The sequence below is a fragment of the Pezoporus occidentalis genome, unplaced genomic scaffold, assembly GCF_034315485.1.
Source record: "Pezoporus occidentalis ecotype Australia unplaced genomic scaffold, CSIRO_AGI_Poc_V1 ctg254, whole genome shotgun sequence".
NCBI lineage: Eukaryota > Metazoa > Chordata > Aves > Psittaciformes > Psittacidae > Pezoporus > Pezoporus occidentalis.
The window spans coordinates 202224-221012 of NW_026914437.1; the positions used below are offsets into that span (position 1 = coordinate 202224).

At 43.1% G+C, this 18789-nt stretch overlaps 1 protein-coding gene across 3 annotated transcripts in view; it reads left to right on the forward strand.

Annotated features, from left to right (window-relative positions):
- Window positions 1–18789, forward strand: part of ABCC3 (ATP binding cassette subfamily C member 3) — a 50092-nt gene that overhangs the window by 26134 nt on the left and 5169 nt on the right. Inside the window, exons 9-26 of one of the 3 annotated variants that reach the window (XM_062623539.1) lie at window positions 1652–1829; window positions 2358–2519; window positions 3902–3994; window positions 5274–5477; window positions 6676–6822; window positions 7227–7314; window positions 8324–8390; window positions 10014–10140; window positions 10488–10664; window positions 11512–11679; window positions 12408–12591; window positions 13443–13548; window positions 14192–14345; window positions 15654–15861; window positions 16420–16730; window positions 17456–17655; window positions 17752–17878; window positions 18604–18705. In XM_062623539.1, the coding sequence (XP_062479523.1) occupies window positions 1652–1829; window positions 2358–2519; window positions 3902–3994; window positions 5274–5477; window positions 6676–6822; window positions 7227–7314; window positions 8324–8390; window positions 10014–10140; window positions 10488–10664; window positions 11512–11679; window positions 12408–12591; window positions 13443–13548; window positions 14192–14345; window positions 15654–15861; window positions 16420–16730; window positions 17456–17655; window positions 17752–17878; window positions 18604–18705 (2803 nt within the window). Of the gene's footprint in view, window positions 1–1651; window positions 1830–2357; window positions 2520–3901; window positions 3995–5273; window positions 5478–6045; window positions 6304–6675; window positions 6823–7226; window positions 7315–8323; window positions 8391–9997; window positions 10141–10487; window positions 10665–11511; window positions 11680–12407; window positions 12592–13442; window positions 13549–14191; window positions 14346–15653; window positions 15862–16419; window positions 16731–17455; window positions 17656–17751; window positions 17879–18603; window positions 18706–18789 lie in introns of those variants that run through there. The other 2 variants (XM_062623540.1, XR_009965776.1) reach the window with 2 other exon arrangements.

The following is an 18789-nucleotide window of genomic DNA, read 5'->3' on the forward strand; positions in this document are numbered from 1 at the left end:
CTTGTATGAGGAACATCCATACCTCCCATCTCCAGGGGAGACCAGTTGCTCAGCCTGATCCATAATGGGATTTGCATGATCCCCGCATTTTTTTCTCTGTTAGTATTATCCCTCAAGTGAGAAACTCACCACATAATCATTAACTAAGAAAAAAACAGTGGAAATACCAGCATTTCTCTCAAACAATTATTCTCCCAGTTTTAAATCAATGGAAAAGCACATAGTCCTGTTAATGCATGAGAGAGGAATGGAGGTTGGATGGAGGCCACAGGTAGATGTGGGGAAGGGAGAAAGAAAGGGCCCTGCTCCTATATGAGTGTCTCTTAAAATAGCACCGGTGTGGAGCTGTGTTCTGAGATCGTGTTGTTCTGTGGGTAGTTTGTGACATGCCCAGAAATATGCCAAGCAGAGGGTCCAATCCAGTATGGTGACATTTAATAGCTTACAGTCTGTCTTCTCCTGGAGTCCCTTGTGAAGAGGGGGCAGCTGCCTTCCTCCTGGGAACACATTAAGTATGATCTATTCTGGGGATTTCTCAAATCTGCCTAAATTCCTGGGTATGTTGTCACTGGTATCTCAAGGCGTATGATGGGGAATTTCTTCTCAAGGCTAAATTCCTGCAGCCTTGGAAAATGCACTGCTAGTGGTAAGAGAAAATGAAGCATCCACGGCTGTGTGGCGTATTGCATGTAAGACAGTTTTATGTTTCTAAAACGATTGCTGAATCCCATGCCAGGACTGTGAGGGAGAGCTTTTCCTGAAGCTGTCCACTTACAGCATGAACTGGTGCAGTGCAGAAGGAATATCTCTATGGAATGGAAGAAGAAAGATGTAGGAACCTCATGCTTCTAACGCAAGGCTTTGGAGCCTGCTTTGTAGCTTCCAGGTGTATTTTCCCCCTGCTGGTTATTTGAACCATGGAGTCAAATCTTTGTTCCTCCCATATTTTAACTGTCCAGTGCTCTGGTCAGGAGGCTGAAATCACCAGTGTGATTTTTGGGTACGCTGGACATTGCCATATGTTGTCCTCCTTGTGTGACAGTGTGCAGGGAGAGCAGCTGTGTGCAGTAAGAAATGGCTTACTAATAAAAGATGACACATCAGTTTAACAGTACCAAAAAAGGAGGAGTGAAGAACTCTTTATGCATCCATCCAGGAGGATGTCTTTTAATCTAGCTTCTTTTTATGGGAAAACACCCCAGGCAGAAGCACTTGGGCTGCTCGAAAAGGATTTGGGTAAGAAGCTGGTTTCGCCTGCTTTACTACACAGTCCTACTGTGTCCTATCATTCACCTCTTGCCCTGGGGAGCTGCCTAACCGAGCTCAGACAGTGAGCCATGTGTTTAAACGCTGGATCTCAAGGGAAACCCTAAAGTATTTCATTTTCTCCAGCCTCATTTCCAAATGGACTTACTCACTGTCAAAGCCTAGGGTTTTACTGTTGGATCCTTGCAATGCTGTTTGAGTGAGATCGTAACTCAGCTCGCATCCTGGAGAGCTGTTTACTTTCTGTGGTTAGAGAGAGGATGTGGCACAATGCCACAGTTGAGAGAAGCTGTGTGATGTCCCATGAAACTTGCTGCATGTGTTTTATTTTTGTTTCTTTTTTCTTTTCCTTCCCCAATCTCCTGGAAAAAAAAAAACAACCCAGTGCATTAATTGGCTTCATTAAGAACAAAGATGCCCCAGCCTGGTGGGGATTTGTGATTGCTGCTTTGATGTTTATCTGTGCTGTGCTGCAGACACTCATACTTCACCAGCATTTCCAGTACTGCTTTGTTACTGGGATGCGGCTGAGAACTGGGATCACTGGAGTGATATACCGAAAGGTAAGACTGGAGTCGTTTCATGGGCTGGAGGACCAGTGTATAAGCCAAGCAAGTGGCCTCCATTCTGAAATACTCAGGGATGAGCAGGCATATTGAAGAATAGCCTCCTGGAATAGAAAAGATTGGGGGGTTTGGTGAGATTTTGAGGAGTACCTCTATCATACTTCATGGAATTTTCTAGTGATCAGCAATTTAATGTTGGTTGATCACCAGCCATATCACAGGCATCTGCTGGTTCACTTTAACTGTTCAGAAATGGGATCCAGGAGAATAGCATGTCTGTGCGATGGGTTGGTTAGATGCAGCTAGGTTTTCTTCACAGCGCTCCACACTGCTTGAGATAGAGTGAACCATTTCATGAAGTCTTGTTCTTTGGAGATTGTGAATTGATGTAGATGTGAATTATTTTATTCTTGCTGGAGAAGCACATGCTGGGGAGTGTCTTTTGATAATAATGGAGGATTTCTCCTCTGTGTTTCTCCACATGTATCAGGATTGTGAAACTACCGAATCTCTCTTCTTTCTCAGTCCTTAGTCATCACAAACTCAGCCAAGCGCTCATCTACTGTGGGAGAAATCGTCAACTTGATGTCAGTGGATGCCCAGCGGTTCATGGACCTGATGACTTTCCTGAACATGCTGTGGTCTGCACCACTCCAGATATTCCTGGCTTTGTATTTTCTCTGGCAGGTACAGACATTGGGACATTTTTCTTCAGGATTTGTCTGAATGATGTGCAACCTTTTTGTGGTGGTGGTGTTAATTTGACCCTTTCCTGCTGGTTTTGGTTCTGGGGGGGTTTCTTAGAAGCTTACTTCTCTGCCCAGTGGTAAAATAGCTTGTAGTGGTGTACACCCTTCATCTCTTCATTATTCTGTTCATCTGGTAAGGAAGATAAGGCATTTGAAGGCGCTATGTCTCCTCTGTCTCTACCATGCTTTGATAGGATCAGTCTTGGACTCATCGCAGCATTCACAATAGTTGATACAAGTGACAGCTTGAGGGAAATGGTCTAAAAAGCAAACCAAACAGAAAAACAACCCTGGCCATGAGAAATGTAAGCCATATATAAAGATATATAAAGCCATATATAAAGATATAAAGGGGAAGTTTAGATTGGATATAAGGAGGAAATTCTTTCCTGTTAGGGTACTGAGGCACTGGAATGGGTTGCCCAGGGAGGTTGTGGATGCTCCATCCTTGGCAGTGTTCGGGGCCGGGTTGGACAGAGCCTTGGGTGCCCTGGTTTAGTGTGGGGTGTCCCTGCCCATGGCAGGGCATTTGGAACTGGATGATCTTAAGGTCCTTTCCAACCCAAACCATTCTATGATTCTATGATTATATCACACCATATAAAGAAGTTTTGTACAGAGCAACATGAAACAAATCTCACCTGGAATAACCATCATTTTTCCTTTGCAACAGTGAAGTTGGTTTATTCCAGGTTCAGTTTGAGTGCCGCCTTTCAGCCTTCAAACTTTTCTATGCAATTAATCTGATTTCACTGCATAAACAGTAGCACCAGTTTAACCATATTGATTTAGATTTGAAAGCCATTAAGCTGCAGCAGCTTTATGAGTTACTGCTCTGCTGGTGGGATGAACTAGCAGTTTGTATGCATTTACTCGCACTGAGGGTACTGGGTTAATTCAGTAATTGCAGTTCCTGAGGTCAGAGTGAAGTCAATGGAAAAACTCCTTCTGTGTGGCTTATTTGTTCCCTTTCTACATTTGCTCAATAGAATCATAGAAACACATGATCAATAGGTCTATATTTCCTTTAGTTCAGACTTACTTTGCCCTCCCACTGGGAACCACTTAGCAGGTAAATCACAAACCACTCTGCTGTTGCCAATACGAGCACAATAATAATTCAAGGTGGATGCTGTCATAGTTTTCTGTCTCCTCCTCATACCTGTTCTGTAGACTCAAAACACTTCACTGGGAGGAGTTCAGCTTGTCTGTGTAAGACATTGATTTCTGTTTCTATAACCTGCTGTTGTTTTCATGTTTGCCATAGGGAACAGCAGCACTTGGGTACGACAACAACTTACCTTTTTTCTTTCAATCAAGACTTTAGGGCCTTCTGTGCTGGCAGGAGTTGCTGTGATGGTTTTACTTATCCCATTTAACTCTGCAATAGCAATGAAAACCAGAGCATTCCAGGTAAGGTACCAGCAGAGAAGGTGATGTTACCTGAATTGGCAGCTGTGCTATGAGAAGTTAAGGCATCAGTGGTTGTCTTGGCCATTAATGACCTGCCATTTGCACCAGTTTACTTATGAGTAAGATCTTACTAATATATTTAATAACTGTATCTTCTCAGATAGGTTTTCCATAGTGAATTGGATGCTGTTTAAGGGAAAGGTGTGGCATTGAGTCAGTGGCTCTTCATACTGCTGGAGCAGCTTCTGGGATTAACAAATCTCTTTGTCTCCATGTCCCTTTGGCTGGGAGCTCCTTCTAGGAGCATCTAGAGAAAAGGGAAATAAATGCTGTTCTTTAAGCTGTGAATGACTGTTTTCAGAGATGGGAACTGAAACCTGGCAGCCTGGGTTTTATGTTAATAGCTAGTGTTGATTTTTGGTGCTACTGATCTGGGCTAAAGTTGAATTAGTGTCTTAAGGTAAAAGGAGCCTTTATTCTTTTCTTTGTAGTCTCTAGTCGAGGAAGGCTGAAAAAAACAATATAATAGTGCCCTCTGGCTTTGTGCTAGAAAAAAGTAGTAAGTGGCTTGTGCTGTGCAGCCTATCAGTGACTCTATGGAAGATTTGTTAAATCTTCTTCTGTTGATGTATAAAGGTAAGAGTTGGAAAACAAATATAAATTATGACATTTAAGCACAGCCTTAGTAGCAGAGTGCTATTATGACATGCCTTAAAGAGACATCCAGACTTCCCACTAAATCTCTTTGATGCTGTCACATTAGTATTAACATTCCTTTTCTCCCTTGCCCATTATAAGATCCGCAGAGCTGCTTAACTTGGTGTGCATGTGTGTGAATGCAGGTTTTCTGCCTATACAGCTGAGCAGGGACTTTTTATGTTGTTTAAGTAAACATGAAGCACTGTATTCTAATGTATAGGAACAAAAATAAGCTAAGAGTAACCACAATTGCTGAGGGATACCCCAAGAAATACAGCTATGCATATTAGGAAAATCAAAGGAAGAAGCAGAGTAGTATTTTTGTGAAGTGCCTGAATCCTTCTTTAAGGTGGTTTTGAAAGCATAATAGTGAAGATAAGGGGAAAGCTTTTGTACTCTGTTTTCTGATTACTTTGGAGGTATAGACTTGCACAGTAATACTGAGAGCAGTCTGTCTTTGTTCAGTTATCTTGTGCATCCTCTTTAGAAATAGCCCAAGGACCATCACAGCTGTGAGACAACATGCGGAAAACTCTTTTCTCCTGTGACACTTTGTCTCCTGTGTTTACTAATAACCTAGGTGGAACAAATGCGATATAAAGACTCCCGCATTAAGTTAATGAATGAGATTCTGGGCGGCATAAAAGTGCTGAAGCTCTATGCTTGGGAGCCATCGTTCTCAGAGAAGGTCTTGGACATACGAAAGAACGAGCTGCGAGTCCTCAAAAAATCTGCCTACCTCAATTCTTTGTCCAACTTTGCATGGATCAGCGCGCCATTCCTGGTAAATGGAATTTGCATGGACAAGTACATCCGTGAAGGAGAAGTGTGGGGCTTTCTGCTTGCTAAATGTACATAGCAATAAAATGTAAATACTGTAAAAAACCTCTCATATTCACATGCTTTGAAGCAAAGTCCCCTGTTCTCCAGAGCCTCTTTGTTAATCGGTATTAAAGTATTTCTTGATAAAGCCTGCCAGTGGAAGCTGGGAATTGCTGTCACTGGAGAATTTCCAACCACTTCAGAATACTTGCCATGACAAATTGAAACTAGAATTTGAAAGCTCCGAGATATCTGTGCATAGCCAAAATAGCAAGAAGAAATCAATTGAGTCAATCAGGACAACGTCTGCCTTTAGCTCTCTTCTACATTTTATGTTACAGAGCTCTGCTTGTGTTAGTGGGAGAAGGAGTTGCTAAATTATTCTACCTAAATTCTAAATTATTCGATCTAAACCCAAGGTTGATTTATCTAAAAAAAAATAAAGCCCAAATGATACATTGCCAATTCTGAAGTGTGTTTTCCCTCAATTTTTCTCTTTCCCTCTGTTTTCTGCTTCATCCCTTTTCCAGAATGGGTAACAAAAGCATTCGGATAAATGCTTTGTCAAAAATATTCCTAGTTTTTAAGACTGAAGGCCCAACCCTGCAGAAATAATCTTAATGGCTTCAAGATCCTGCTTCTTTCATGTTTCCTTAAATGAGCTTCCTAAAATACACATCCTCATTCCTGCTCACCTATTAGTTTACTGCATAGGATGGTCATGGATGGCCCCTGTCGTACAGGGAGCCAGCAAAAAACCTGGATTTTACTCCCTTTCCTACTGATCAGTAAGCCTTGTTTGCTTAGCCTCCAGTTAACAATGGGAAAATTCAGTTGGGTGAGGTTGGAAATGCAGCCAAACCACAGCCAGATAACAGCTTCTCATTTGTATTTACCCGAGCTCTGTAGTTCACCCCTTGAATCTCCAACTGAATGTAGCCATTAGTAATCCAAAAGCTGTTTTATTCCACATGCCCTTTTTATATCGACTTGCTCATGTGACTTGTCATTCTTCAAGCACGTTGAAAAGGTCAGAAAGGGAGAATTTGCCTGATTTTGTTGTTGATACTTTTATTGCAAAGATGCCTATCAGGCTTGACTGCATCTGAAAATGTCAGAATATTACACATCTCACAGCAAACTCATTTTCTGGCTTTCAGGTGGCGTTGACGACGTTTGCTGTGTATGTCTCAGTGGATGAGAAGAATATCCTGGATGCAGAAAAGGCTTTTGTCTCCCTTTCCTTGTTTAACATCTTAAAGTTTCCCCTCAGTATGCTTCCGCAAGTCATCAGCAACATTGCGCAGGTAAGGAGGATCTGGTACAGAAGTTGTTTTCAACAGCTTGAACAAAAAGAGCCTCAGCTGTCCCTGCTTTCTGGCATGCAGAGATCCCTTGCATCTGCCTGTGAGCTGGTTTTCTTTCTGATACCCTTTCTCTGCCGCTGCCCTGTATTGGAAAGCCTGGCTCCTGAGTGAGCTCTTGCCTGTGTGAATTTGCTTTGCTCAGATGAACTCAGCTTGGGCTGAGAAATTTCACCATTTAAAAGCTTGAATTTCACCATCAGACTGATGGCAGGGAAAGAATGAGTCACCGCTGAGGAAGCCCAGGGGTGAAAGCTTAAGCCACTCTGCATGCTTTCTTTGTCAGTAGTAAAAGCACTAAATCCCCATGAAAAGAATGACAAAATAACGTCACGCTCTTTTCTTAGACGAGTGTTTCCCTAAAGAGAATTCAGCAGTTCCTGAGTCATGATGAACTTGATCCAAATTCTGTGGAAACAAAAGTGATAGCACCAGGTAAAGACATCAGTGTTTCTCTACGCTATGCTAATACAATAAACCTTCTGTGTTTGGTTTGGACTGGTTGAGGTCTGAAAAAAGGCAAAAAAGAAAATAACAATAATAATCTTGGTTTTAATGAAAAGAAATTGCTGCTTTGAAAAGTACATGTTTGTTGTTCAGATTATGTGGAAACTACAGAAGTTGCTGCCTGTTTCTGAGCTTTGAGCTGAGTCATTGGGCCTGAGTTTGCATCTGCAATGTATTGGATGCTGACAGCACTGAATAGTGAAGTGCATCCACTGACTAGGGACAGCAAGACCTGTTCAAACCTTTCATGCTGCACAAATGCTCAGGACCATTGTGAACAGTTTTGATTTCTTCTTTTGGAAACAGTATCCCAAAACAAATGAGCAAACCAGGTGGTCTCCAAAAGATGTTTTCTCATGTAATACACTTCGCTGATACTGTGGTTTGAAACTTCTCTTGTGTGTGATGCCATAGAGAAGGAGGCATGGTTGTGTAGCTGTCATGCAGATACTGTGCTACATCACCCCACCAGGAGGTAAAGAAAGCCTGCAGATCTGTAACTTGTTAGTGTGGCAAGAAAAAAGCTGCTCAGAGGGAAATTTAATCAGATACATTAAAGCCAACAGCATGCAGTGGTCTCCTACCAACTTGAAAGGGGTTTCTTAAGTGAAGTCGTGCTAACAGTTGAACAGGGCTTCTGAGCAGCAAATGTTGAGACCAGCATCACCAGGGCAGGGTGAAGAGGGCAGATTTTGAGCTCCATAGGTCTGTAAGCTCCAGTCTATAGCTTAAGCTGCAGTCAGTTATTTTCACTCTTAAGAAGCCTGTCTTGTGACCCACAGTCATGAGACTGTGCTTCCCATGCCAGTAGAAAAGGGAACTGCAGTGTACATGAAACACCCAGAAATAAAGATTCTTCTGTCTGCTGGTTCCTCCGCCGTACTCTTCTGTGTAATACATTTCCTGCCTTCTCTATTATTGTGTTTTTGTCATACAGGCAATGCCATCAGTGTAACAAATGCATCATTCAGCTGGGGAAAGGAGCTGAAGCCATCTCTGAAAGAGTAAGATACCTTTATGCAGTTGCAGTGCAACGTCTACCTGCTTCCTGGTTTCTGCTTCTGGGCAGTCTCTTTGAAAGATGCTTATTAATAACTGCAGCTTGCTTCTGGAAAAGGTTATTTCCACACATCACATGTGCCTCTCTTCTGCCTTTGAAACACTGAGCTAATCCTCATGCCTCATGGTATTTAGGCTTTACAGAACAGTGCTGTAAGGCGTTAACTCCACAGCAATAGCATAAAATAGTTACCTGTTAAAGGACAGAAAGGCTGCATACGTTTCTTAAATAAGCAATTTTTTGTACTAAAGCGTTGGACAAATCAAACTCATCTCATGAATTATGGGGACAGTTGGGATGTTGGGATTTGGACTTCGGTGTGCCATCAGTTGTCTGTTCTAAGCGTCTTGTGGCAGACTCATCCCTCTGGCTGTAGATGGACCATTTCCAAACTAAGGGGGTGCACATATTGCTCATTGGCCAATTTGAATGAATAAAAACGAATCAAATGCCTGGAAGCAAATACTTCCTTATGTTAGGTTTTGTTATCAGAAACCTGAGAAGTATTCTTAGAATGCTCAGTGTGAGGAGCTCGTGCTGCCGTGCTGAGTGTATTATGTCAACAGGTTTTATATACATGGGTAACTTGCAAGCAAGGTGCTTGGAGTTCAAAGCAGCCAGTTTTGTCCAGGCAGCCAGGTCTGCAGCCAGGCTTACTTCAGTGTTCTGGGGCTTACATCAGAAAGAATTGTGTGTCTTCAGCTTAAATTGTCAGCCATTGGGCCTAAAAGTTACCTGGTGACTTCCTAAAGGAGCAGTAAAGTAAAACTCAGAGGAAAAGAATAATGAAAAAGATTAAAAATTGTAGTGATTTTTGAGGCTTTCTGCTTTGAATTTTTCCTTAAAACAAGCAAATGAACAAGCAGAAACCCTCTTTCACTGTTCAAAACATCAACTAACTGCTTGGTAAGAATCTGCATAAGAATTACAGCCCTAGTTCTGCATCACAAACACAAGTTTGGGTTGATCTCATTAGTGAAAGGCATTTTGATGGCAAGGAGACTGTGTCCATCAGTCATTTCTGTATCAGTTCACCTTCAAAACCAGGACCTTCAAGAACACAGTGGGGGAAACAATAAAGGATTTTAACTGGGAAAGTTTTGTTTTCCTTGTGTTGTTCTGAACGCTGTTTACTAGCACTGGAAACAGGGTACTGAAGCGATTTGAACACTTTTAGATGGGATGCGTTCATCCACTACTTTTGTACAGTTGGTCTTGGTTTTAAAATCAAAATCCAAAAGACTTCTGGAAGATGTCTGCTGTCAAAATGCCTATTAACCCTGTTTGACTTGCTGATGGACTGATAGGACACAGCAAAGGGGCTTGCTATCAATCCTGCCTCTTTAACAACCGACAGGATAGATTAATGCTGGGTTTCTGTTTACCCCTACAGTTCTGGTTACAGTTGATTGTACACAAGAAAAGGAAGAGAAGACCAGCGACCAAGCTATGCTTGCTATACCCAGTCAGGCTGATTTGTCACTGTGTATTTCAGCCCTGGTTTAAAGACCCATAATGTCTGTAGTAAACTAACATTTAATTAATTTCCAGCCTGTTTCCTCCACAGTATAAATCTGTTGGTCCCCAGTGGTGCTTTGGTTGCCGTTGTTGGCCATGTTGGCTGTGGGAAGTCTTCTCTGGTGTCTGCTCTCCTGGGTGAAATGGAAAAGCTGGAAGGAGAAGTGGCTGTCAAGGTTGGTATTGTTTATGATGCCATTCAATGATGGTATGGAAATGTGCTGCTTATGCCTGCCATTGCTTGTAGTGCAGATCAGGCTAGAGAGGGAATTCTCTTTGCTTCTGTGGCAGCTTGTCTGTGTGTTTATTTGGGCTTTGGCCACACCTATTCAGTTCTGTTTTATATGGAATAACTTTCCTGATTCTATCATCTATACATGTACATTAAGTACACATACATGTATGATGTGAATGTATATCGAACAGGAGCTGTATGTATGTGCTGCAGATCTTAATCAGAGTTGTAAGCATGAATTGCTGCTTGTTACAAGCCAAAAGTTTCCTTTCTTCCTCCTTGCTGTAGGGTTCTGTTGCTTATGTGCCCCAACAAGCTTGGATCCAGAATGCCACGCTGAAAGATAACATTTTGTTTGGCCAAGCTCCTAATGAACAAAAGTACCAAAACGTCCTGGAGGCCTGTGCTTTGAAAACTGACCTGGAAGTGCTGCCAGGAGGAGACCAGACAGAGATAGGAGAGAAGGTAACTTATTTGAATAGGTAATTTAAGTCAGACCTGCTTGGTGATTCCTGTTCTAGCTTAAGAGAGAATCAAGCCAGCACGTGATATTGTTTGATCTTTACTGTAGCATCCCAGCTACAATCAACGCTGAAACACGCAAAGCAGTTTTGTGCAAGGCAGTTGGACTTAAACTTGTTCCTAACTTTAAGCGTGTTTTCATGCTCTGATGCATAATTGCACATCTAGTCCTGGAAGATCAGAGCATCTTCCATTTGCTGTCCAGTTGTAAAGGTGCGTCCGTCCAGAATACATAAAGCCCTTCCTTTTCCTATAGGGATAAAAAGGGAGGTAACACATGGCGTGCTTCAAGTGAAAAAGTGATATGATCATCCCTTAACACCTCATTTTAATGAGAGACTTTTACATCTGTGATACCAACAGAGATTATTTCTTTTTCATAGGCCACTAAATTTGAGATAGATTCCAGGATATGGGGTGGATATGTGGATTTGTATGTAAGATGAGAGATAAGGAAGGTGTTCCAGGTGCTGCAGCCCTGCTTTGAATGTTTGCATTTTACATCCTGGTTGACGGTCTTCCTTTTTATAGTTCTATGTTTTAACAGCTCCCTTTAGGAGCTTATTAAGCAAGAGGCTTATTCCATCTCCAGATTGCTGGGTGAGTGGAAGTTTGGCAGTGAACAAACAGATTTAGAGGCGTTCTGTTCCCGTCTCTGGCTCTGAGTGGGTTATTCTCTTCAGCATCTTATGTTTCAGTTTAGCATCTGAGTGTTTGACTGGGTGAGAGCCATGGAAAGTCATAGCTGCTGTTGTGTGATGTGTTTTGTTCTCTCCTCTCTTCCCCCCAGGGCATCAACCTCTCTGGTGGCCAGAGGCAGCGAGTGAGCCTGGCTCGTGCAGTGTACAGCAACTCTGACATTTACCTCTTGGATGATCCTCTTTCTGCTGTGGACTCGCACGTTGCAAAGCACATCTTTGACAAAGTTATTGGTCCGGATGGGGTACTTAAAGGAAAGGTAAGCTGGCATTTAGATCCTCTTCAAAACACACACAAATGCTGATGGGTAACAGGAAAGCTGTTCCACCACTGAGGCTGGAAGCACCGAATCATTCCTGCGTTCCGTTGGCAATGTGGGCACCTTTTCCCCACAGCACAGACTGCAGTGAGCTGCTATTCAGGCATGCCCAGAAGTGATGTGATCTAGTCAGAACGTGTAGAGGCAGAAACCTGATCTGTCTTTTAAGATCCCTACTGTAAGATCTCCAAGAACAAGGCATTTGCAGCAACTTGCAAAGGTTGTCAGCGTAGTGCTGCTTGTTGGTACTTGGAGGCAGCGCAGAGGAAGTTGTCACAGCTTACTGGTTTTACAGAGGTCTTTGGCAGCCTGCAGTCAAATTGCAGGCTCTTTGCTTCCCCTTTTCTCCTGTTATGATCTTCTCAGACTATCTCAGAGCTCAAAAGGGAAGGGCTGCAATGAAAATCAGCATAAGGGGGAAGAGGAATAATCATTCAGTTGGTTTACTTCCCCCTGTGGTTATATCAGCAAGCAGTTGAAAGCAGTGAGAGTTCTTGTGCGTATTTCCAAGCTAATCTGGCTAAAAGGGACATTGTATTTCCCCTGGTGTTTCACCCGACACAATAACTCACTCCCTGCCCCAAAGATGTGGTAGTATTTGGCTTGCTGAGTAGTCCACTGCAGTGACAACTGAGAGAGGTGGGCTTCTTCTCTCTTTCTCTTTCCAGACCCGAATTCTGGTGACCCATGGCATCAGCTTCCTGCCTCAGGTGGACCACATCATTGTCCTGGGAGATGGCAAAATCTCCGAAATGGGATCTTACCAAGACCTTCTGAAACAGAACAAGGCCTTTGCCGAATTCCTGCGGAATTATTCCCTTGATGAAGACGTCGAAGAGGACGAACCAACAGGTACAGAGTTGCTTTTTCTTAAAACATGTCTTTTTCTGTCAACCAGATTATAGATATTTTCTCTGTATAAAGGGGCCCCTGCTTCTTCATAACAACCTGGCATTTGCCTTTCTGCCCTGCTATGAAAATCATTGCCTGTGGCCAGGTCTGTGTTATTGAGAAACGTTTCCACAGATTTCTTTAAAATCATGAAATTTTGAAAGTCGGCAATTTATTTTGCAATTGACAAAGTCAAGCTCAGCAGGAAAATGGAGCAGCCAAGAACCAACTGTACTTGCTGTCAAAGGGGCTGTACAGAGTATGGTATTTTAACTCTGCATGCTGCTGTTGTTTTTCATATAGTGAGGTTGAAATGAGATTTTAATCTTGGTTACTTTTCAGCTTGGTTTGATTCTGATGAAATAATAGAAGACAAGAGCATTTCAGTAAACGTTTCCTCTGTGTGAGAGTATTCCCATACCCTTTGATGGCAGCACTGCTCCAGACAGGCAGAGGGGAACATGTGTGGTATCTTGTAGCAGCAACAGAGACTTGCAGTAGTTCCTGCCTGACTCCCCCATCCCAAGATCATGCCTACAGCATGTCCTAGAAGTGAATTTAATACTAATGCTTAACATTGCTGATGCTCTAAATGAATGTGATGTATATTCATTTGTCAGCAGGCAGTCTGCCTTATGAGATCTTTACAATTCAGTTAGGAGAAGTGATGCAAGCACAACTATTGGCAAGTTTATGCACTATGATTTCCCTGCTATAAAATTGGTTTTCATGACTCTTGCTTTGCATGGCCACCTCTTTTCTGTGCTGTCTGCTTTATTCAGCAGATACTGAGGCGAGATCTTGTTTTGCAGTGCTGGAGGAGGAGGAAGTCCTGTTAGCTGAAGACACCCTCAGCATCCACACTGATCTGGCAGATAATGAACCGGTGACAAACGAGGTCCGCAAACAGTTCCTTAGGTAAACATGCAGTTCATGTGCATGTGTCTGGGGTGAAACGCACCTGAAAGATGTCATTCACATGTGGCTTCTCAGTGGGGGCTTTAGTTTCCTCTTATAAATAAACTGCTTTGGTCCCCTTTTGAAGATAAACGTGAAAGAACGTGCAAAGAAGATCAAACATCTATTCCTGCAGTCCAGTGCCCTAAAGTAACTCTGGTTTTTGGTAACACCACTGCATGTATGAACCCACACAACAATTAACTGCTACGAGTTGCATGATAAACCCTTTGCATTGTGCCTTTCCATTGGGAATCTTGGAAATCTTGATAAGTGTTTATAACCATACCCATAGATGCTGTCCAGCTCCTGTTGATGTCAAAACGGAGAAGATCAGGGATTAGTTTTGAAATGTCTTGTGATGAAGCCTCGAAAGGCCTTTACTAAAAAGCCCAGGTACCTTTGTTGGGTACCATGTTTCAGGCATCATTGAGCGTCACTGACCATTCAGAGGGGTAGTACAAGCACCTATGGCTGTGAGTGAGGCTGGCATGGAGGCTCAGCAGAGGAGCTGGGAATAAGTCCAATGTGCTGCATCCCATTCATGGTGTAGCACTGCCAAAATATGCCCTTTTTCTCCTAATGACTCTTGCGTTTTAACCAGGGAGCTTAGTGTCATATCTTCTGAGGGAGGAGAATGTCCCAACAAGATGTCAACTAAACGAAGAATCTGTGAAAAGAAGCCAGCAGAGCCTCCTCTGCCAAGAAGAAACCCGAACGAGAAACTTATTCAGGCTGAAACAGCTGAAACGGGAAGGGTATGGTTTGATTCCCCGCTCCCTTCTCCTGCATTCTTTTCTGGTTTATTTCTACATTTGCTCCAGTTCTGTTAAATGTATTGTATAAATCATGGCTGCAGGCTTTAGGCATTAATCTGGTGGCCACAGATCATTAAAATCTGGGATTTTGGCAGCGGTTTCTGCACCTGGCAAAGGGGAAAAGGGGAAAAAAATGCCTTCCAGCTCCTGCCACAGTTGCCTGATCCCGTGTCTCTGTGCTCTGTCAGCCCTGCTTTGTGCTGCAGAGCTTTCAGCACTGTTGGTTTTAAACCCGTTTGGCTGCTGTTGAGTCCAGCTGCAGCACAGGCTGTGTGATGAACCGCAGCAGTGGGTTATAGGAGCCAGCTGCCTGCTGTGTGCCAGCGGGTCTGGTCTGCCTAAAGGATACCTGCCACCCCATCTTTGAGAGCATTTTATAGGTACAAAAGAAGGCTGTACTCTTCCCAGACAGGACCAGGGGGTTGAAATGGGAGCAGGGAAAAAGAGAAAAGAAATTAAAAGAAGATGGGAATACCAAAGTCAAAGAAAGAGCAGGAGGTTTTGTTAAAGCAACCCTCTTCCCTCTGCTTCAGAAAGTTCAGTGTTTCCTGTTGAGCCTGATGTACATGGTCCATGGCACAGACATCTAATTAACTGTTTCTGTGGATTATTTTAGCTTACAAAGTCCCTAATCAACAACACTTGTTCCTTTAATTATTCCTTCTCATGGGTTTGGGGCTTTTATAAGGCTTGGTTTTGTCCTGAGTCTGTCTCCTTTTGCTTCTCTGCCTTTTTGTGCTACCTTAGAGACAGCATCTTTACTTTTTGCCAGCAGCAGCATCTGTTTATGTTCCTGTTGGGGTGCACCAGCATTTGGTACCTCAGTTAAGCTGCTGCAAAGACACCTGAATGGAGGCACATTCAGCACTTTTCTGTAAATAGGCCACTTAAAATAGTCTCGAGCTCGGTCGCCTGCCAAGTTGCTTCTTTTGCCTGAAAAACTTGGCTCCTGTTCTCGTTACATCTTTTCTTAACTTTTTTTCATAGTCTTAAAAACTAGACCCCTACAAAACTAATAAAACACCTCAAAACGGAGGAAAGGGGGATTTCAGAGGTGTTTCTGACTTGTTTTCAATGTCATTACCCTGACGTGGAGCTCCCATGGATGAACTGTTCCCTGGGGTGTGTCAGGGCTTGGGGCTGTTTTGAATTTAGCAGTTCCTCTGATGAAGAATTTGTGTCTTTTACACTGTTTAAACTCCTGATTGTGTCAGTTGTACAAACCAGTTGTGCTGTGTGATTTTGCAGGTAAAGCTAACGGTGTTCTGGCAATACATGAAGGCTGTCGGCCCTGTCCTTTCTTTAGTGATATGTTTCCTGTATTGCTGTCAAAATGCTGCTGCCATTGGGGCCAACGTGTGGCTCAGTGACTGGACCAATGAGCCCGTGATAAATGGGTCTCAGCACAACACAGCCATGCGAATCGGGGTCTACGCTGCCTTGGGCCTCTTGCAAGGTGAGGCCAGATGAAATCACAATGTCTCAATGTTTAGTAAGGAGGAATTAGATGGGGAAGCCATGGCACCAGTTGCTGTGGCTCATAGTTGCCCCCCAGATCCTATCCTCAGAAAGGGAAGTAATGTAACCTGGACCTACAAAGTCTGAGCTCAGCCCAACACCTCTAATTTTGTTGTGAAGCCCTTGGAGGGGGTAACATGGAAGCTTGGGAGAGGTAAGTTGGAAAGAAAACATGCAAATGTAGGTGCGGAAGAGACTGAAGGTTTGGGGTGAAGTTGTAGCATTAGGACTTCATGGAGGCTTGTGGAAAGCAGAGGGAAGATGGCTGTGTATCTATCTAATGTAGACAGCATGGTAAAATCCTACAGGGCATGTTCCTGTGCTTTAGGCAGCAACGACTGCAATGCTGTAATGCTAATGTGCATGGTAAGAGAAGGCTGGGCTGGGAATATGGTCAAGCAAAACAAGCTTCTAGCACAACAAACTGCAGCGAGTCAGAGCTGTGAATTGGGAGCACCATGCTCACTGGTTAACACGTCTCCTCTTCACGTGTTAGGCCTCATAGTACTCATCAGCTCCTTCACCCTGGCCATGGGAGGCATTAACGCAGCCCGGTCCCTCCATACTGCCCTGCTGGAGAACAAATTTCACACCCCACAGTCCTTCTATGACACCACTCCCACCGGCCGGATCATCAACCGCTTCTCAAAGGACATCTATGTGATCGATGAAGTGATCCCGCCAACCATCCTGATGTTCCTTGGAACCTTCTTCACCTCTCTATCGACGATGATTGTAATTATAGGAAGTACTCCGCTCTTCGCTGTGGTTATAGTTCCACTTGCAGTTCTGTACTTCTTTGTTCAGGTAACTGGAAAAATATCTGGCTACCATTGCAATGATTCTCACTCCATTGATCGTGTTTCTTTTTAGGAACAAACAACATGAATTTGGGGGGAAATTGAAGTATCTGCAGTAATAATATGTTGGTGTAAACAGAACATCATTCTCTTAGAAAAAGAAATGTCTTAAGAGATGTGACCGTGGAATAAATAGGCTAACTCTTTTTTGCTCTCAAGTAAAAACAAGTAAGCCTACTGCTAGAGGTAGAGCCGTAGTGCACTTCAATATATTGAAGTGTGTATATATTTGACATACTGAAAAGTGCTTAAGGTGGTGAGGAGTTAAAGTGTTGAAAATAGAAAGCATCAATTTTATTGATTTCTGAGCAAAAATGAAGCTTACTTTCTAGAGTGTAAATAGAGACCTGATAATGGAGGTGCAGATTTGTGCTTCATCATCTTGAAAAATGAGGCTCTTACAAATGGATTCATTAGTTTAGGCTATATGAACTATATTGAAAGCGACATGAAGAAATTCTACTTACAGTCTATAGAAATTGCACTTACCCAACACTGCTGTGAAGTGGAGCCAAGATAGCTTTCTTGAAATTCTCAGTATAGAGACTATATGAGGGGGTTGAAGTGCATCAGTAACAATCTCCTTTAAATCCTTAACCTAACAAATTCTTCACTGTTAATTAAAAGATGAAGCATTTCATGTTTCCTTCCGTTTTCTCCCCAAAATGGCAGCGGTTCTACGTAGCTACCTCCCGCCAGCTGAAGCGCCTGGAGTCCGTGAGCAGATCTCCCATCTACTCCCACTTCTCAGAAACAGTATCAGGAGCAGTTGTCATCAGAGCCTACGGCAGAGTGAAGTCCTTCATAGACATCAGTGACCTGAGGGTGGATGAAAATCAGAAGAGTTACTATCCTGGCATAGTATCAAACAGGTAAAAAGGCATATAATGTCTTGTTTCCACTCAGAGCATCCCTAACTGGTCCAAGCGACCATTTAACCACTCTGCTTACATCTGCCTTTCTCCCAGGTGGCTGGGCATTCGAGTTGAATTTGTGGGGAACTGTATTGTCCTTTTCGCTGCCCTTTTTGCTGTGATTGGTAAAAACAGCCTGAATGCTGGCTTAGTAGGACTTTCAGTATCATATGCGTTACAGGTATGTGTTACAGCTGTCTGTTTGTTGATGGGTTTGCACTGTTGTGGATGGTCTGGATATATCGGTAATCATTTAAGTCTGTTAAAGCTGAAGTGAATAAGGAAATCATAAAATGAGTTGTGGGACATCTGGAAACAATAGAGACTTGTACTGAATGCTGACAGACCATTAGCAAGCTCTCATGCAGTAGGATTTCAGGGCACTTTGGGAGCATTGAGGTTGTGCTGCACCCCAGTATCCCCAGCAGCAGCATGCTGGAAGCTCAGGAAGTGTGAGGTGCACCCACCAAGAACAGGTCATTTGAGCAATATGGGCTTAATGTGTCCTGCATCATGCCTGCTAGGTGTGATCAGTGTGTCCAGGTAATCACAGGCAGCTCAATAGGGCTCATAAATAGGCAAGATAAAGGGTACTCACCCAAGTTGTGAGCAGTTTAGCAGATTTAATGGCCTCAGTTTTCCAGTGAGACCCATGACTATTGCTTCCAACCAGCTTTTTTGAGGGCCAATTGTTAAATCATCATGGGATGCAGAAGCTTCTTCACCTGAGCACTTGATTCTCTGTAGATTTCTTGTCCCAGTAATGGTATTAATGTCAATGCAAAGGTAATTATTCCATTTGTAATATAAATGTGAATCCATGTAATAGCAGCGTCTGGTTTTGTTGTTATCATTAAACCTGTTGTTCCTCTGTGGGTGATACTTTTGCTCCTTGTCTTCTCCAAGGTGACCTTGTCTCTGAATTGGATGGTCCGAATGACTTCTGAACTTGAGACTAACATTGTGGCTGTTGAAAGAATAAAGGAGTACTCAGAAACTGAAACAGAGGTCAGCTACCGAGCATCAAGGATGCTCACCATCAAGTGTGGTGAAATTTTAATGCTCACATTTACATGGTCTCTCTTTAGACGC